The sequence below is a fragment of the Alexandromys fortis genome, unplaced genomic scaffold, assembly GCF_014885135.2.
Source record: "Alexandromys fortis isolate MF-2015 unplaced genomic scaffold, M_Fortis_MF-2015_v1.1 scaffold_80, whole genome shotgun sequence".
NCBI lineage: Eukaryota > Metazoa > Chordata > Mammalia > Rodentia > Cricetidae > Alexandromys > Alexandromys fortis.
The window spans coordinates 4,701,357-4,717,835 of record NW_026068174.1 but is presented as its reverse complement, the minus strand read 5'-3'; the positions used below and the strand labels follow the sequence as shown (position 1 = coordinate 4,717,835).

Here is a 16,479-nt window from a genome sequence, read left to right as displayed (position 1 = left end):
CACTTAACCACTGAACCATTCTCCAGTCCCAAATTACTTTCTTTTTTTTAAATTTTACTACATATATATTAATTATTTAATGTATATGAGTGACCTATCTTCATGCACACCAGAAGAAGGAATCAGATCCCATTAGAGATGGTTGTGAGCCACCATGTGGTTGCTGGGAATTGAACTCAGGACCTCTGGAAGAGCAGCCAGTGCTCTTAACTACTGAGCCATCTCTCCAACCCCCCCCCCAATTACTTTCTTTTCAGCTTTAATTAATCAGTTTATTTTGAGACAGGGTTTGTAGCCAGCATTGGGCTCGATCTGGCTGTGTAGCTGAAGCTTGACTTTCTGCTCCCGATTCTCTTGCCTCCACACTCCAGCAGCCCAGATGACAGATGTGCACCACTATGTCCTAGTAGGTGGAGAATTTTTCCCTCAACAAAAGGATTGATTCCGCAGAAACGAGGGGTTTACAGACACCTCAGCTGCATATTCCTACCTTAACAGAGGGTGACCGGCAGGGGGCAGCACAGGAGCAAGAATGTGGGCTTCACTGTCAAGATGGCGTTGGGCTCAGTTTTAAAATCTGAGAGTCTGGTGACAAAGAACGCAAACAACTACACCTAAAGTCCAACTTCTTGTCACCTGCTGCCGTTGCTCTGGCATCCAGCTCACACACAGACAAGCTGAATGGACCCACAGGGACAGATCCTACAGGAGGCCCGGTGCAAGATACCTCGTTGTATCCTAGATTAAGGTGTATGGAGGGATGCCAAAGGCTTGTCCTTGCCCCCAGGTTCTAAGTGTCAAGACCAAAGGAAGCAGGTCCCAAAACAATTCTAGGAAACACTTGTCCTGTGCTTGATACAGGATACAGGCTAGAGCTGGGCAGAGCTGGGCACCCCCCTCCAGAATTAGAGCTGGGCACACCCCCCAGACTCGGCAGACAGCTGTATCCCTTTTCCACTGACTGGGGCAAGCAGTTCTTTTTCTCAGGTATGCCAGCTGGACATGCCTCTCCCATATCCTACCCCACCCCAGCTCCTTCCTAGAGACTTAGGAGAGAGGAGAGCTCTACTGTGGGTGGGGTTCTTTGTAGAACTCTTCAGGTGTTGACTGGCCTCCAGGCCTGAGCCCTAGAATAACTGAAGGCAAAGATCTCTGCGTGCTGACACTCACGTGTGTGCGTTTGGCTCCTGAGTCAAGCAGTTCCTTCCCGAAGAGAAGCTGGAGAGTTGCCCCTCACTGGCCAGCCTACAGGATGGGGTGCATTGTGACTGAGTGAGCTCCTGACCCCCAGAGTTCATCTTCCACGGCCAATTGTGTGCCCAGACTATGCTCTACCTTGTCACCGGAGGAACCAGTAACTAGATGTCCCAAACATACGTGGCATCTCTCCAAGTGATGGTGACAGGAAGACATGGTCTAGACAGGGCAGTGAATCTGCACGCCTTAATTCCAGCACTTGGCAGGTAGAGGCAAACGGATTTAAGTTCAAGGCCAGCCTGTGTTCTACAGAGCTAGTTCCAGGAGAAGTTTGAAAACTACACAGAGAAATACTGTCTCAGAAAACCAATATATCTGCAGGTATGTATGCATGTGAGTGCAGTGCTTGCAGGGGCCAGGGGCATCAGATCCCCTGGTCCTGGAGTTACATAGGTTATAGGGTATCTACTTGATATGGGTGCTGGGATCCGAACTTGGGTCCTCTGGGAGAGCAGCAAGTGCTTTTAGCCACCGAGTCATCTCTCCAGCCCCAACAGTGACTCTTTCTTATGTGATTAGGGGAAGCAGGAGACAGGTGTCAGTAAGAGGAAAGGCAACCCCAGACTCACGTTGTTAAAGTTCCTCTAGGCAGAGGCCTTGCCTGGCTGCTCACTCAGCTTGGTCTAGAAAACCTTCTAGGAGCTGTCGCTTAGAAGTTAAGAGTGCTTGTTGCTCCACTAGAAAACCCAAATGGGATTCCCAGTATCCAGTCAGGAGGCTCACAAATGCTGCAACTCCAGCTCCAGGAGATCTGAGGTCTTCTTTTGGACCAGCACACACACACACAGACATCCAGAGGACACACTTGCCAACACACACACACGCATGCACACACGCACTCACACACACACACACACATCACATAAATTTTAAAAATATTTTAAAAGTCCTTCTAGGTGCCTAGTGGTCCGGTCCTCCTGCTTGGGGAGTGAAGATCCAGAAACGAAGGCTCAGAAGCTGCGACATCAGGACTAATTTTATTCTTCCAGGACAGGGGACAATGGTAGACTACTGAGGGATCTGTTTACCCTTGTGTGAGCTTGGGGACAACCTTCGGAGGTACTTGTTGCCCTCAGGGCCAGAGAAGGCTGGGGATTCCACTTGGTGGGTCATAGTGGACATCTGAGTAACAATCCCAGCTCCACAAACATCCTGCCTGCTCTCTGGGTATCCCAAGTGTGCTATGCAGGTGTGTGTGTGTGGGGGGGTATCACACACACATAACACTCATCTTGTAGCAGGTTGCAATCTCTGGTTACCCAGACATTGAGACAGTTGACAGTGATTAGTAAGCTGGGCCCCCATGTGAACGTCTCTTTAGGAAAGAGTGAGACTCTGGCAGCCTGGAGGGGACCTTTGTGTGGCTGAGACTGTGTGAGGAGGACAAGTTCAAGTTTCAGAGGACAAGGGTGTTTCCAAGCACTTTGTGTTGGATTTGGGCTCAGTTTGGTCCCAGGGTCAACACTGGGATCAAGAGTATATATTGAGGATGGATTGGTAAAGCCTGTCTAGGAAGCAGCAGTCTCCCTAAGGGTTTCACAGGTCACATAGGAGGAGCCCTTGTGGGCTGTAAGGGGTGAAGACGGGAGAATAAATACAGACTTCTGGGGGAGACCATGACTGGAGTGGGCCAGGCCTGCAGAGTACACGGGGATTAGATGTGGCGTGGGGAGGGGAGGGGGTCTTTGACCTGTTACTCTGGCTCTGAGCTTTGCTAACCAAAGCTTTTGGCTCTCAGCTGCCCCAGAAATCAAGCCAGTCTCTGCAATGTTCTACAGCTACTTCTGAGTGAAAGGCACATACATGAGCGGCTGTGTTGAGCTTGAGTGCGCGCTTGAGAGGTGAAGTTCGAGAGAGCTGGAGCTAGGGGGCGCGCTGTTGCTTCTTTCCGGACACTTGCCCTGCTGGGGCCTGTGTGAGGAGCGGGTCCACCCGGCATCATCCTGAGTGGGTCCCTCCAGCTGCCGGTTAGCAAGTTGGCTGAGTTGCATAGGAGACAGGTTGTGTTTTCCTTCCTTGACCTTTAAGGTGAGCCCGATATGGGCAGCTAGCTGGGACTTCAGTTCAGGAAAAGGCTGGAGCTGATGTTGGGCATAGCTCAAGCCAGCGCCATTGGTTTGGAGCCTGGACTGAGGTACACAGCAGGGCCGGGGGCAGCTGAGGAGGGCGTAGGTTCCAGTTCCACAAAGGCCGAGTAGAGGGTACTGAGTTGCAGGTCTCCCAGGGCCCCGGAGCCCCCGTTGCCTGGAGGCGCCAGTTCACTTGCCCCATTGCCTGTTTCTGACAGGCAGGGCCCTGGGGGGAAGCAATGGGCTGGTGGTGGGGGCGGCAACATGGAGGATGACGTTGGGGACGAGGTCACCAGTACCAGGGGGTCCAGGGCCAAGCTGTCATCCTTCAGCTGCTCCCACAGATTTCCTAGTTGGGGAGGAGAGAAACGTCATCACTGGAAGGCAGCACAGAGCTAAACCCAGTCTGACTTCCACCAGAGCTTCTCCGGAGCCTTGGAGAACAGGATTCCGTAAGGCTGAGGGGCAGTTCCCTGGCACCGCTCTGGGACCCCAAGCAATCGCTGATTTTTTTCTGAGCCTCAGAGTCCAGCTCTGAGGTGGCACAGTGTGACAGTTACAGACCAGTGGTTCTCAACCTTCCTATTGCTGGACCCTTTACTACAGTTCCTCATGTCATGGTGACCCCAAGCACAAAAATCTTGTTGCTATTTCGTAACTGTAATTTTGTTACTGTTATAAATTGTAATGTAAATATTTAAAATGCAGTCTGCCTCTTTGGTGAGGTGGGGACACTGGAGAAGATTAAGGATTTGCTCATCTGAAGGGCTGCTGCAAAGGCTACACTTGGGGGCAGTGCATGGGGCCCCCAAAACTCTTCACTCAAGCTTCTATCTAGGTTTCCAAAGAAGCTGGATCTGTAGCCTAAGATCTTCCCACAGGGCCCCACTGGACCTGATGAGGTACAGGCCTGGCTCCCTAGGCCTCCCCTTTCACAGGACCCAGCGCACGAGATAGAAAGGATGCCTGACTCTGAGAACAAACAGTGCTGCCACTGACTGCCCTCCGGGTCCTGAGACCTGGAATATCAGCACTGCAGGGTGGAGAGACCTGGCGACTCTGACTGCTCTTGGCCACTGGGGTTCCAACCCTAACCCCTTCTTTCTGGTGAGCTTGCATGATCTCTGCATGGCAAATCTCTTGCTGTTCCACAGGTCCAGACCGGGAGAACACATGTAAAACCGTCTGGAAGATGTCTTTCTTTCATCTTTCTTTCTTTCTTTCTTTCTTTCTTTCTTTCTTTCTTTCTTTCTTTCTTTCTTTCTTTCTTTCTTCTTTCTTTCTCTGTGTAGCCCTAACTGTCCTGGAACTTGCTCTGTAGTCTAGGCTGGCCTCAAACTCGAAGCTCTGCCTGCCTCTGTCTCCCAAATTCTGGGATTAAAGGCGTGCGCCACCAGCGCCCGGCTAACTCTGAAGCCTCACATTCTATAGAGGGTCTGTCTCCTGCAGCGAAGGGTGAGTTCTGAGAAAATGCAGCTGCATTTGAGATGTTCAGCCACCCACCCAGTCCCTCACAGCCAAGTATGCCATGGGACTTCTAGCCTTTCCCAGCTTTGTCAGAGATGAGAGTTTTGATGACCATCTGGGACATGTTCAGGGTACCAGGAGGAGGAAGATGGGGGCAAGGATAGTTTAGCCCATTTCTGAATGGCGGGGAGTGAACGGGTAGCTTCAACACTTCCTCCTCATCTGCCTCATCTGACCAGAAGCTACGGAGCCAGCAGGTGGCAGCCTGGAGACATGAAGAGGCCAGGCCACATGGCCAAGAGCACCTTTTCATTCCCATCCACCACCCTTCCTTCACCGCCCCCCAGCTCACCCTGGAAGTCAAAGTCGGTGAGAGAGGGATTGATGGCGTCCAGGTCAGTACCAAGGTCTCCATCCGGCAGTAGAGTGTCATGCACGGTCCTGGCTGGGGAAGGCTCAGCCAGCACCTTGGCACTGTGGCTGGGTGGTGTGTGGGCAGGCAGAGGTGAGTCCTGGGGGGTGGCCGGCTGGGCCTGCAGCTCAAGATGCCCATCTGGCTGTGAAAACAATGGCTGCGGGTGTCCAGAAGGGGCCAGGCTGGGAGAAAGGTGTGGGTAGGTCTGCCCATAGCAGGAGGGTGCATGACCACCCAGTAGGTCCTGCAAGGGGTTCTTGCCAGGCATGGGCCCTGGAGCTGGGTGCATTGGGTGCAGAGGCTGGGAGAGACCAGCTGACGGTGCCATGGGCCGGATGGAACCTGGGCCTGCCAGCCCAGGGGGTGGACAGCCCAGTTTCTCCCTTTTGTCTCCAATGAGGCTGTCCAGCTCTTCTGCAAAGGCCCAAAAGGAAACATCGTGAGGCCTCCCTCTTTTACAGCCTCCCAGCCTTAGGGCCCTCATGCAGGCTCTGTCTTATGCAGGGGTCCCCTGATCTTTCTCAGCCCAGCCCTGCCAGGTTACCTGGTTTGGCCATGCTTTTGCGCACAGCGATTGGGTCTTTCCTCTTCCACTTCTGCAGCTCCTCCTGCATCTTGTCGATCTTGGAAGGATTGAGGGCCCACAGACAGCCCTTGCGAGAAGAACTTCCCGACTTATTCTCCACCTTCTCGAAGCACTTGTTGAGAGACAGGTTATGGCGAACAGAATTCTTCCAGCCGTCAGGCGCGGTCTGCCAGAGCAGAGCATGAATTCAGGTTGGACTCAGGCACAAGAAGTGGATCCAGGTCTGGGTTCTAGAACATTCCTTCATCAACTCAGGGCACAGAATTTCTACACACTCTGTGGTTTGATGTCTTCAGCACCAAAAACATGCTTAGAACCCTTAGTTGAGGGGAGGGGACTGGGCAGGAAATTTTACTGCAGGTTTGTTTCTCAGCTAAAATCTAAAGCCTGCCTTTATCCTACCCACTTCTTAGCCCAGACTCTTCAGAGGACTGTGAACCTTTATATATTTATTTACTTATTTTATGTGTATACTGGGTGCCTGTGTGTATGTTTATGCACCACATGCATACAGCAGCCAGTGGAGGTCAAGAGAAGACACCAAATCCCTGGAACTGCAGGTACAGATGGTTGTGAGCCACCATATGGTTGCTGGAAACAGAACCCTGGTCCTCTGCAAGAGCAGCCAGTGCTCTTAACCACTGAGTCATCTCTCCAATGCTCTCCACCACCCATCCCCCTTTTTGAGATGGGCTCTTCCTCTGTATCCCAGGCTGGCCTCAAGCTCACAGTGATCCTGCCTCCGAGCCTCTTGAGTGCTGAGATCACAGGCATCAGCTGTTATGTCCAACTTGTGATTCCTCTTTAAGGGACACTGGTAAATGCCGCCTAGACCTCTGGTCTATGTCCCCATCGAAGCAGGATGTGCTCACTTGGCCTTCTGGTCTGTGTACCCCCTTGGTAGAAAGGGGAAGATCACTATTTTAAAGTCTTGGGGCCAGTTCTCAAGGGGGACAGCAGAATGCCCCTCTTCTGGATCTGCTTCATCCCTCTGGGACAGGTTTGGCAGAAGAGGGTTGGTGATTGGGTGGTAGTTAGAGCACCTGTTGCCTACATGTTTGATTGCAGATGTGGTGTTGGTGAAGACAGGGGTAGTAGTATGTAGGCAAATGCACACTGAGTGTGCCTCACGGTGTGAACTGTGTGAACGGTGTGAACGGCATCCCCTACCACAGGTCTCTGAACTCCTGAGTGAGGATGGCTCTGTGTGAGAAAGTGCCTAAGAGTACGTGTGTATCCACGATTGAGTGTGTGGGTGTGAGTTCGCATGAGTGTGCCCTGGAGGTGTGCCCTGGTGGGGAGGCCAGCCCTCAGGCAGGGGGTTCTCGTGCCAACAGAATAAACACCCATTAGGAGGCCTGGTCATGCCACCAGTGCAGTAATTGTGCCCAAGGAGGGTTGTAAAAACCATTAAGCTGACTCAGTTGGGTGAGAGGCGGTGTGTGTGGGGGAGCATGGGCCTCCTGCCCCCTACCTCTGGCTCAGTTGAAGGCTGTGTGACCGTCCTAAGTCTAGCGGGAGGCTGACTGTGGGTAGAACCACAGCTCTAGCTGATGGAACTCCCTCCAGCCCCCCAGTCTCTGGCTCCTCTCCTTTCTAGCCCCTCATTTCTGGTTAATGAGAGATGGCCACGCCCTCCTCCCTAGCTCACTTGCCCCCAGGGAGCAGCCAAGCTGAATCACGCCCAGCATAACCGGGCCCTGATGCCAGCGTCACTGTGAGTTGCTGGCAGCAGCTGCTGGAGCCTTTCTTGGGGACAACTAGCCTGTCATGGAGCTGGTTCCAATGTCCCCCAAGGTTCATCAAGGGTTCCCAGGGAGGCTCTTGAGCTACTGGACCTTCGTTGACTCCCACAGCTGTCTCTACTGAGAGTCAAAGCTCTGTCGGCCCATGGGAAGACTTAATGGGCACCGGGACCTTTTATGGCCCCATAAACCTGTGACTTTGGGATGCCAGGGCAGCCCCCACCCCAGCCACTTCCTGTTTGGAAGCGGGATGGTCAGCACTAACAATTATACACAGTGGCCGGACACTTCCTCAGTCCCACATCCCTGACTCACGGGACTGTGGGACACCCACAACAGCTGCTTTCCACCCGAGAGTCACTCTGTCCTCTGAGTGCTGTCTACCTGAGAGTCCACTCTGTCCTCGCCCTGAACAAGGACCTTCAAGTGAGGGGTGAGAGGTGGAAAGTCTTTGAACTCTTTCTTTAGGGAGGATCAGAAGGAGCCTGTCGGCTTGGGAGGAATCTATGTATGAATTGGTCCAAACAGACATGTTACGGAAGGGGAAACTGAGGCCCAGAGAGGATAGAGGCTGTCCTTGGATCACACAAGGAAACAGTAACCGGGCCTGGACTCCAGCTCTGTTCCTCAGCAAAGGGCCCTGCCCAGGTCATCCCATGGGCCTTGCCAATGGAGCCGGTCCTATCCTCACACATTCTCTCTGAAGTCAGATGTAAACTCAGGCACGAAGGAGTGATGCAACCGGCTAAGAAAAACAACCAAACCAAAAAAAGCTGTCAGACTTCTTCATTCTTCAGCCCTATAAAACAGGGATTACACGGCTCCCAGGAAAAATAATTAAGCCAGGAAGATGAGATACAGGGAGGGGCTGGGGGCACGGCCAGGAGTGGGCAGGGAAGAAGGCTCAGAGGAGAAGGGAGGGGCCTCGCCTCCTTTTCTCCAGCTAGTTCTTGGAGGACTTTGCCACAGCTTTAAGTGTAGGCAAGTGTCTGTTCCTTCTAGGAGATTCTGGGCTTCAGGAGCAGCCCAGACATACTATGGTATTTTTCACTTTCTCAGAACCTCAAGTCAGTATTCTTCTCCACTCCAGCCAAAGCCACGCTAAAGGACTTTGTTGCCCATCCCCCTTTGGTGGGAGCATAGCAGATGCCAAGTTGTCTGCACACCAGCCAGAAACTGTCCCCAGGCAGGGCCATGGTGCAGAGAGTGGGGGTAGGAATCTCCTATCACCTATGGAGCTGACTCGTGATGACCTGGGCCTCAGCTCCTGTCCTGTCTGGGTCATGGATGAGATAGCATCCATCCTGTGGACTGTACTCCCCAACAGAAAGTCTTGCCTCTCCTGCACCCTCCTTAGGAGAGTGTGTCTGTGCAAGAGGTGCTTGGGTACATGTGTCAAGGCTAAAGGGCTGTGTGTGAAGCCAGAGAGCTTGACTTAACAACTGAGCCTTTTGCTGTGTGATCTCGGAAGGATGGATCACGATCTCTGATTAAGTTTGCTCACCTGGAGAGAAGGGTACCTGTCAGGTCCCCAGGAGACTGGACCTCAGCCGGCCCATCCAAGGCACCAGCTTTGCCAAGTCAACCCAGAGACAGACATGACCCCCACCCATCCCCACCCTGTGTAGGAGTCTTGTCCAGGAACATTTGAAAATCCACTGCGTGTGCCCTCCTCCTCATGGTGCCGTAACTGTTACATACTGGGGAATCCCATGCCTCAGTTTCCCCAGGGTCCCTCTCGGTCCTCCTCCTGTCCCAATGGTGCTGGGAGTTGCCCAAAGTCTCTTCTGTGGGAATTAGGAACTAATGTTGCACACGGTCAGGGTACCCTAAGACTGTGAGCCCCACTTTCAGGCACAAGTGATGTTCAGGGTGCTGCCCTTAGGCAGACGCTAATCTCACTCCTGTCACCTTAGCGACCAGCTCCAACTTGGAAATCCTCCAGCCCACAGCACCTTGGCCAAGGCTGGAGACACTCCCATTACCTGTCTTCCTCTCCCAATTTGGGGATAGGTAGCTGATCCCTGAAACCTATCAGAACTGGCATCACCCACTTCTCTCAGCTGCTGTGCAACCTGGAGCAAGCAGCTTGTGTTCTGTTCGCAGAGTCCTCCCCTGTTTGCTACTGAGGACCGAGCCTGGTACATGCGAGGCCATGCTCTCTGTCTGAGCCATGTGTGGCCCTGAAACCACCACTCCCCCCCTCCCGAAGCTTTGCACTTCACCTGGGACACACGGGAAGCATGTTGGGGTCAAGCCTCTCCTGCTTTCCAGCTGGGTTGGCTTTTGGACTCACCTTGAAATAAGGGAAGTGCTCTGTCATGAAATTGTAGATTTCGCTGACGGGAAGGCTTCCGGTCTTGCTGTTCTTTAGAGCCATGAAGATAAGGATGCTGCAAAAGAGACCTCCTGAGAGTCTGGCCCTCCTTCAGTTCTCCCTCGGCCAACAGGCTCTGTGAGGCTGCGACTGAGCTATGGGAGCATTTTGTGAAATCTGGAAAACCAGATTGCTATCTTACACAGAAATTAGATGTGTGAGCTCATCTGAAACTTCCTGAGCCTCGGTTTTTTAAATGAAAAAGAAAAGAAATACAGCCGCCAGCTTCCTCCGAGCTGCTCGAATAAAAGTTTAAAACGCACCATTGCAGGGATGTGGCCCTGCCCCCTCAGTCCTCAGCTCATCATGTATGTGCTGGACAGTAGCAAGGGACCAAGGTTTTCTGCCATATGCCAAATGCTGTCCTCCCCACATTCTCTTCCATAAAACTTCCACCCTCCTGAACTGTCTCCCCCTTTCCCTTCCAGACAACCAAGCAGTTTCAGAGCTAGCAAGTAGCAGGACTGTTTGTTTATTGTTTTTTAAATGTTGGAAGGCAGCAAGCACCCTTAATCCCCAACCTAAACTCTGGGACTAGACACTGGGCCCCAAGATAGGACCTCACAGGCCCACCCACCCGAATCACCAGTGCATCTGCTAGTATAACCAGAGTTAAGACTTCACAGGGTCAGACAAACGGCCAACGGTTATGTATCTACTACCTACCCACCTGCGGGAATCGTTTTTCCAGCGTCCTTGGAGATTACTAGATATGATTTCTATTCTCTTCAATGACCCTTACATCTTTAGGATCCTATGCCTTAGTTTCCCCAAGGGTCCTCCATGCTCCTAGCTCTGTCTCGGGTGTGCTAGGACAGGTACCTGTAGGAGTAGATGGGCTTGGGTAAGAGTGGCTGGTGCCCGTCGGCGCTGGCCTGGGGTGTGATCCTCTGATAGGGATAGTGAGCCGAGCCCAGGTAAGGCACAGGGTAGCTGCCTCCTCCCGGGGAGTACTGTAGAGGTCAAAGGGGACAGAGTGATTACCATGCTACCAAGCTTTCCCAAGTAGAGTACCACTCCTCCATTCACACACATATCCAGAGAGGGAGCTGAGGCTGGATTCTCCTCCCGTTGGTCATGAACTCTACTCCTTATCCAATGGCGTGGCTGAGGAATGAGCGGTGGGGTGGACATTTTGGATAGAGATCCACACTCCAGAACTCAGCATCTCAAAAGACCTCAAAAGCTATGTCCTTCCAACTCTTTCCTCGCGGTCCTTGAGGTACCCTGGTTGCCATGGTGATGGGATGGGGAGCAGCCCATAGTCCTGCACTTTCCAGGCAGGCACTCTGGGCCTTCTGTGACTCTTTTGGAGCACCTGGCCGGAAGTGGTATGTCCAGCCTGGGTGTGTTCTAGGCATGGCCACCTTTACGAGTTTCAGTGGCCCTTTGAAAGAGCCGGTCATGATGGTGGGCAGGTGGGGGTGGGAGGTAGTTTTACGGCGAAGGGAGTGGCTGCGGTGCCAGGAATGGTGTTTTATGGGGGCTGGGGGTTGGAGACTCTGACTCCCCCAGCTGCTCCAGGCTGAAGTGCTCTTTCCAGGTCACCGAGAGACACTTAGCGCCTGAGTCACCCTCTCTCTGGGCACCATAAAGCCCTGGGTGCGGCCATCTTGTTCAAGGATGTTGAAGACGGCAGAGAGCTTCAAAGCAAGGCTGGGCATGGTAAGGCCACTTAGGGTCTGCTGGTCACCTTCGTCCTGTGGTGACTTGGTCCCTGATGTGGCTGCCTTAGGAACATCCTTCACTCTGACTCAGATAAGGAGCCTCAGAAAAGCTTTGGCTTCTGCAGTTAGGCCCTTCCTAGAAGGGAGGATGTCCCCTCATGCTATGTGTCTCTTTGTCCCTCTCTGTCACTTTCTGTACAGCAGACAGCCTGACCCCCACCCCACCTTCTCAGCCTGCCTCCTGGCTTGGCTAGGATCAGGGCCAATGCCAGCGCTGGAGTAGAACCTGCTCCACAGGCAAGGCCTGTCTGAGTGCCAGGCTGCAGGTGGATGGAGCTGGGCGCTGGGCAGCCACTTGCTCTGTCTTGCCCGGTGACTCCTAGGGAGCAGCCTAGCTGCTCTGGGGCTCTTTTCTGTCTCTTTTCAAAATTCCTCCATCCCTTGCCAGTGTGGGGCAATTATTTAGCATCTCGTTCATTCTGGAGAGGCTAAACTGGTCGCTGGGGTGGGGAAGGGCAAGGATGATAAAGACAATAACGAGGACCCCAGCCCCACACATATGCCCACCCACACTAGGCCAAAGGGGAATTTTCAGGACAAGGTCACACAGCAAGGTGTGTTTCCTTCCCTGCCCAGCCTGTGTGTCACCCCACACACCTCTTTCTTCTTCTTTGCTTCTGTCTGGGATGGCTCTCCCTCCCTCTGTGGTTCACATCATGACTGCCCCAGTCTTGGCTATACTTTCTTTTTGAGACTCACCAGCCTCCACAAGGGGGTCAGAGAATCCTGCCCCCTAGAAAAGGGCAACCATGCCGGGCAGTGGTGACACATGCCTTTAATCCCAGCTTTTGGGAGGCAGAGGCAGGTGGATCTCTGTGAGTTCGAGGCCAGCCTGGTCTACAGAGCGAGTTCCAGGACAGCCAGGGCTGCACAGAGAAACCCTATCTTGAACTCCCCCGCCCTGCCCCTGCCAAAGGGCAATTGTTTTCCCTTCCACGAGCCACCGTTCTTCACCTGGGGTAGCCTGCCTGAGGTTCAAGACCCTGATATCCTCACCTGTCCACACACATATACACATGTACATATACATACACATCACACCCAGGAACACCCTCCCCACAGCAGCACCCACACAACCTCCTGAGGTCTCCAGGAAGGGTATACACTTCCCCATACCTACCTGGTGGAAGGCAGGTTGGGAAGAGCAGTACATATGCTGCAGAGGAGGCTGGTAGCAGTACATGCCAGGCCCGCTGTCCAGAGCTGGGGGCTTGACCTTAACTTCCGGCCTCTGCTGGAAAAGAAAGATTTTTTTCCCCCTCTTTTCTCTTGTCTTGAACCTCACACTAAAGGAATCCTTCCTCTGGGTCTCTGAAAGCTGACTCTTGGGGAAGGATCAGAGAACAGAGATGGATAGGAGTTTTCCTGAGGGAAACCAGCAAGTCAGTGGTGGGGCTAGGCTGGGATGGACAGTGTCCCCCACATCCCACCTCACTGCAGGTGTCGGGCATAGGCTAGGCTGCCAGAGAAAAGGTGGAGACTGGTCAGTGGTCACATAGACTTGAGTGGGACCAGAGATCTCTGAGAAGCCCGTGTGGAGTCCTCAAGGCCTAGCACTAGGTCCTCAGAGCTGATCCTGGAGTAGAGACAGCGAGAGTGCAGCTTGGTCCTGACAGACAGACAAGCCAGGATCAGACTGCTCTTATCAGGATTCTCAGGGGCCTTTGGGAAGCCGGCATTTGGGCCCAGAGGGGCGAAAGCTAACTGTGACCACTTTCTATGTGTGCCCCAGGGATGTTGATGCAGAGATTGCCCTAATCACAGGATCTTGGGCCTGGAAGGGCCACAGGTATCGTCTCCAACCCCTTCATTTGAGAGATAGTGGGGCTGATCCCAGAGAGGGGAAGCTGTGTGGCAACAGTCACCCAGAGCTTGGACCAGGCAGCGGTGGGCCCCTGGGTACAACTTGTCTCCACTGTACCAGGGGATATCCCGGCAAGGCATGAGGCTTCAACCATAGAGCCCTAGGTCCTGATTCACGAGACGGAGATAGTGGGGACTCTCTGGAGCATTGTTGGGAAGATTAAAAAAAAATGGGGCCCTGGGAAGAAAGCACAAGGCCGAGTGACCAGGAGCTTCATTGAGTGGACAGTGGAGAACAATCGCTGGTTTGTAGGGTGCCTCATTCAGCCTGCTGCCACTTTCTAAAGGCTTGAGAAAAAGTTGTCACTGTTCCAGAAACAGAATAAGATCCTGTCTAGGCCACGCCTGATGGGTGTTCGGCTGTTTCCCCATCTTCCTTCCTGTTGGGAGTGGTTAAGGACTAGACTGGGAAGCAGAAGGTGAAGAAAGCTGGTGGACCCCTGGAGGAGGCAGAGCCCAGGCTGACCCCACTCAGTTATTGCCTTGGGATCAGAGATAGGGCACAGGAAGCAAGCCCCCTTTTGCTTCCCAAAACCACACTCCTACGAGACAGGTACCCTTAACATTCCTTTTCCCACGAGGCTCAGGGAGATTAAACGACTTGCCCGAGGTCACAGGGCTAGAAGTGCTTGCCAACCTTCTAAAGTGTTTCCGAGGCACTTATGTGAGTACACAGAGCCTGCTCTGGCCAAAGAGTAGCTGCAGGAGCCCACCTGCAATTCCAGCACCAGTGACCCTGGGCAGGAGACTCTCTAGTTCATGGCCAGCCTTGGGCAATGGAGCTACTTTCTGTCTCATACCACAAAAAAAAAAAAAAAAAAAAAAAAAAAAAAAAAAAAAAAAAAAAAAAAAAAAAAAAAAAAAAAAAAAAAAAAAAAAAAAAAAAAAAAAAAAAAAAAATCAAAGTAGGGTCTGGAAGGGTCCTGGAGACTCTAGTGACATCCCTGAGCCCACCCTGGTTTGGTGGGTTTGTGGTCTGATGCTCTAGCAGGTACTTTTTCTCTCTGGAATGTCTTTTTTCTCCTCACGTTTGCATAGGGAAGTGTTGGTCTGGCTAGGCTTTCTGGACACTTAAATAAACAGAGAAATTGCCCTCTGGAATCCTGACTCAGCACCCTCTGGGAAGTTGCCAGCTTCTATCCCCTGTTGTGCTCCTCAACCTGGTCCCCTCCATGCCTGCTAGTCTAGCATCCCCCTGCCCAGGGAACCAGCATAGAGCCAGGAGGCCCCTACCCTCTGGGCTTGCTGCTTCAGTGGAGCTCCAATTTTGAGACAGGGTCTCCATATATGATTGCCTGGCCTTCTGTTTCAGGCAATCTTCCTGCCTCAGCTTCATGCGTACTAGGGTTACAGGCATGTGTCACCATGACTGGCTTTGAGAATTCTTTTTAGGCCAAGAGAAAGGAGGCAAGACGCACTTGACCACTGATACTCACCAGAACTTGGCTGTGCTCCTGACTTGGGTAAGGGAGTCCATTGCACCAAGTCTCTGCCGGGAAGCCAGGCAGGAAGGCCTCGGCATCCCCCACATCCACGGGAATCTCCTCGAAGGCTTCCAGTGCCCCCGGAGTCTTAAAGGAGTGTCCATCAAGGGCCATGGTCGTCTGTGCCTCAGGGAAGATGTCCTCATGGAAGTGCCTCTTGTAGGGGTGGAAAGGCATGTGGTTGCTCTTGAGGAAGCGCCCTGGGCTGCCTGCTGGGCCCTCCTCAAAGCCAAAGCCAGGATACTTGTCTGAGGGAGAGGGGCAGAAGGAGCCTGGGCCAGGTCCAGCTGTGCAGTGGCCCGGGATTTGCTCTGGGCCTGGAGAGGCAATGCTTGGGCTGTGGGGGGGCAGTGAGGGTGCTCTCTCTGAGGGGCCATCAGGCACAAATGATGAGCAGCTGAAGTTGGCATGCTGCTGGGTAGACAGAGTAGAAAGAACCTGTAAATGGAGGTTGGACCAGGAGACCTGCCAGGACCCTATTCTGTGTCGAGATCATAGAGTCTCTGACTGAGCCCATGGGAACCCTGAAATGATGGGAAGGACATACACTGTTTTTGGGATCCCAACCTGATACAAGCATACTTCTCCTAAACCTGGGGCACCCCAAGGCTGATGGGGCTCCAGACCTTGCCCTGGGAAACACCAAGGGACGAACAGAGATCCATGTGGGTTCAGAGCCCCTCCGGGTCTAGTGTCAACATCTTTGTTGGTGAAAGGGGTAAGGTAGACCCTGAAGGCCTTTGTGTGGGGCAGTGACTCTACTCCCTGCTCAGCTACCAGGCTTGTCCTAATGCCAGGCCTAGACACCAGGTACTTACGCTCTGTGGGGCAGGGGAGCCTGGGAGGCCCGGAGCCTGCATGAGGTCCCCTTGGGGTTCGCCCTCCAGTCGGGTGGAGCCTGGCAGTGTGACGTCAGACTGCGGAGGGAGTAGCGACACCATCACCCAGTCCTGGCCTCGAAGAAAGCCGGCTACAATGAGAATGAGGACCAACGTCTAGGGTTGGCCAACCCCAGGCCTGCCACCTCCATTCTCACCCTTTCCCTAGGCTGGGATCCTGTTTGCAGCTAGCCATCTGGATAGGGAGATAGGGAGAGAAGGAAAGAGATTGGCAGAAGGATGGATGGATAGATAGATAGATAGATAGATAGATAGATAGATAGATAGATAGATAGCCATGGTTGTACATTGTACATGCTGGTAGGCAAATGCTGGATGAGGCAGGAGGATCATGAGAAAGAAATGAACCAGATAGGATAATCAGAGGAGGGGGATCCTGTCTATTCTCAAACTTTGCTGGTTCAAATGAGTCAGCAAGCGCCTGGTTCCCAGGGAGCCCTGGGCGCTAGATCTCCTATGTCTACGACAGGTGATCTTATCAGTGGCTGGATAGGCCCTGAATAAGGGGGACTTAGGGGGTGTCTCATGCCTAGACTTCATGTAATAGTAATTCTGGTGATACAGAGGCTTGCCCCGTTGGGTGACCTAGA

General features: G+C 53.0%; 1 protein-coding gene across 3 annotated transcripts; it reads right to left on the bottom strand.

Moving 5' to 3' along the window:
• Nucleotides 1-3,344: 3,344 nt before the first annotated feature.
• Foxn1 (forkhead box N1) lies at nt 3,345-15,931 on the bottom strand. Of its 3 annotated transcripts, none has more exons than XM_050128889.1 (8): nt 15,809-15,931; nt 14,943-15,404; nt 12,764-12,877; nt 10,739-10,869; nt 9,836-9,932; nt 5,753-5,960; nt 5,146-5,622; nt 3,345-3,675 (listed from the first exon to the last, which is right to left on the bottom strand). In XM_050128889.1, exons 1-8 carry the CDS (start codon nt 15,929-15,931, stop codon nt 3,356-3,358), a joined length of 1,932 nt encoding a protein of 643 aa, XP_049984846.1. In that variant the 3' UTR covers nt 3,345-3,355. The 3 variants fall into 3 exon arrangements, with proteins under 3 accessions (XP_049984846.1, XP_049984847.1, XP_049984848.1); XM_050128890.1 differs by having other exon boundaries at nt 12,764-12,874; XM_050128891.1 differs by having other exon boundaries at nt 14,943-15,401.
• Between the last annotated feature and the right edge of the window lie 548 nt (nt 15,932-16,479).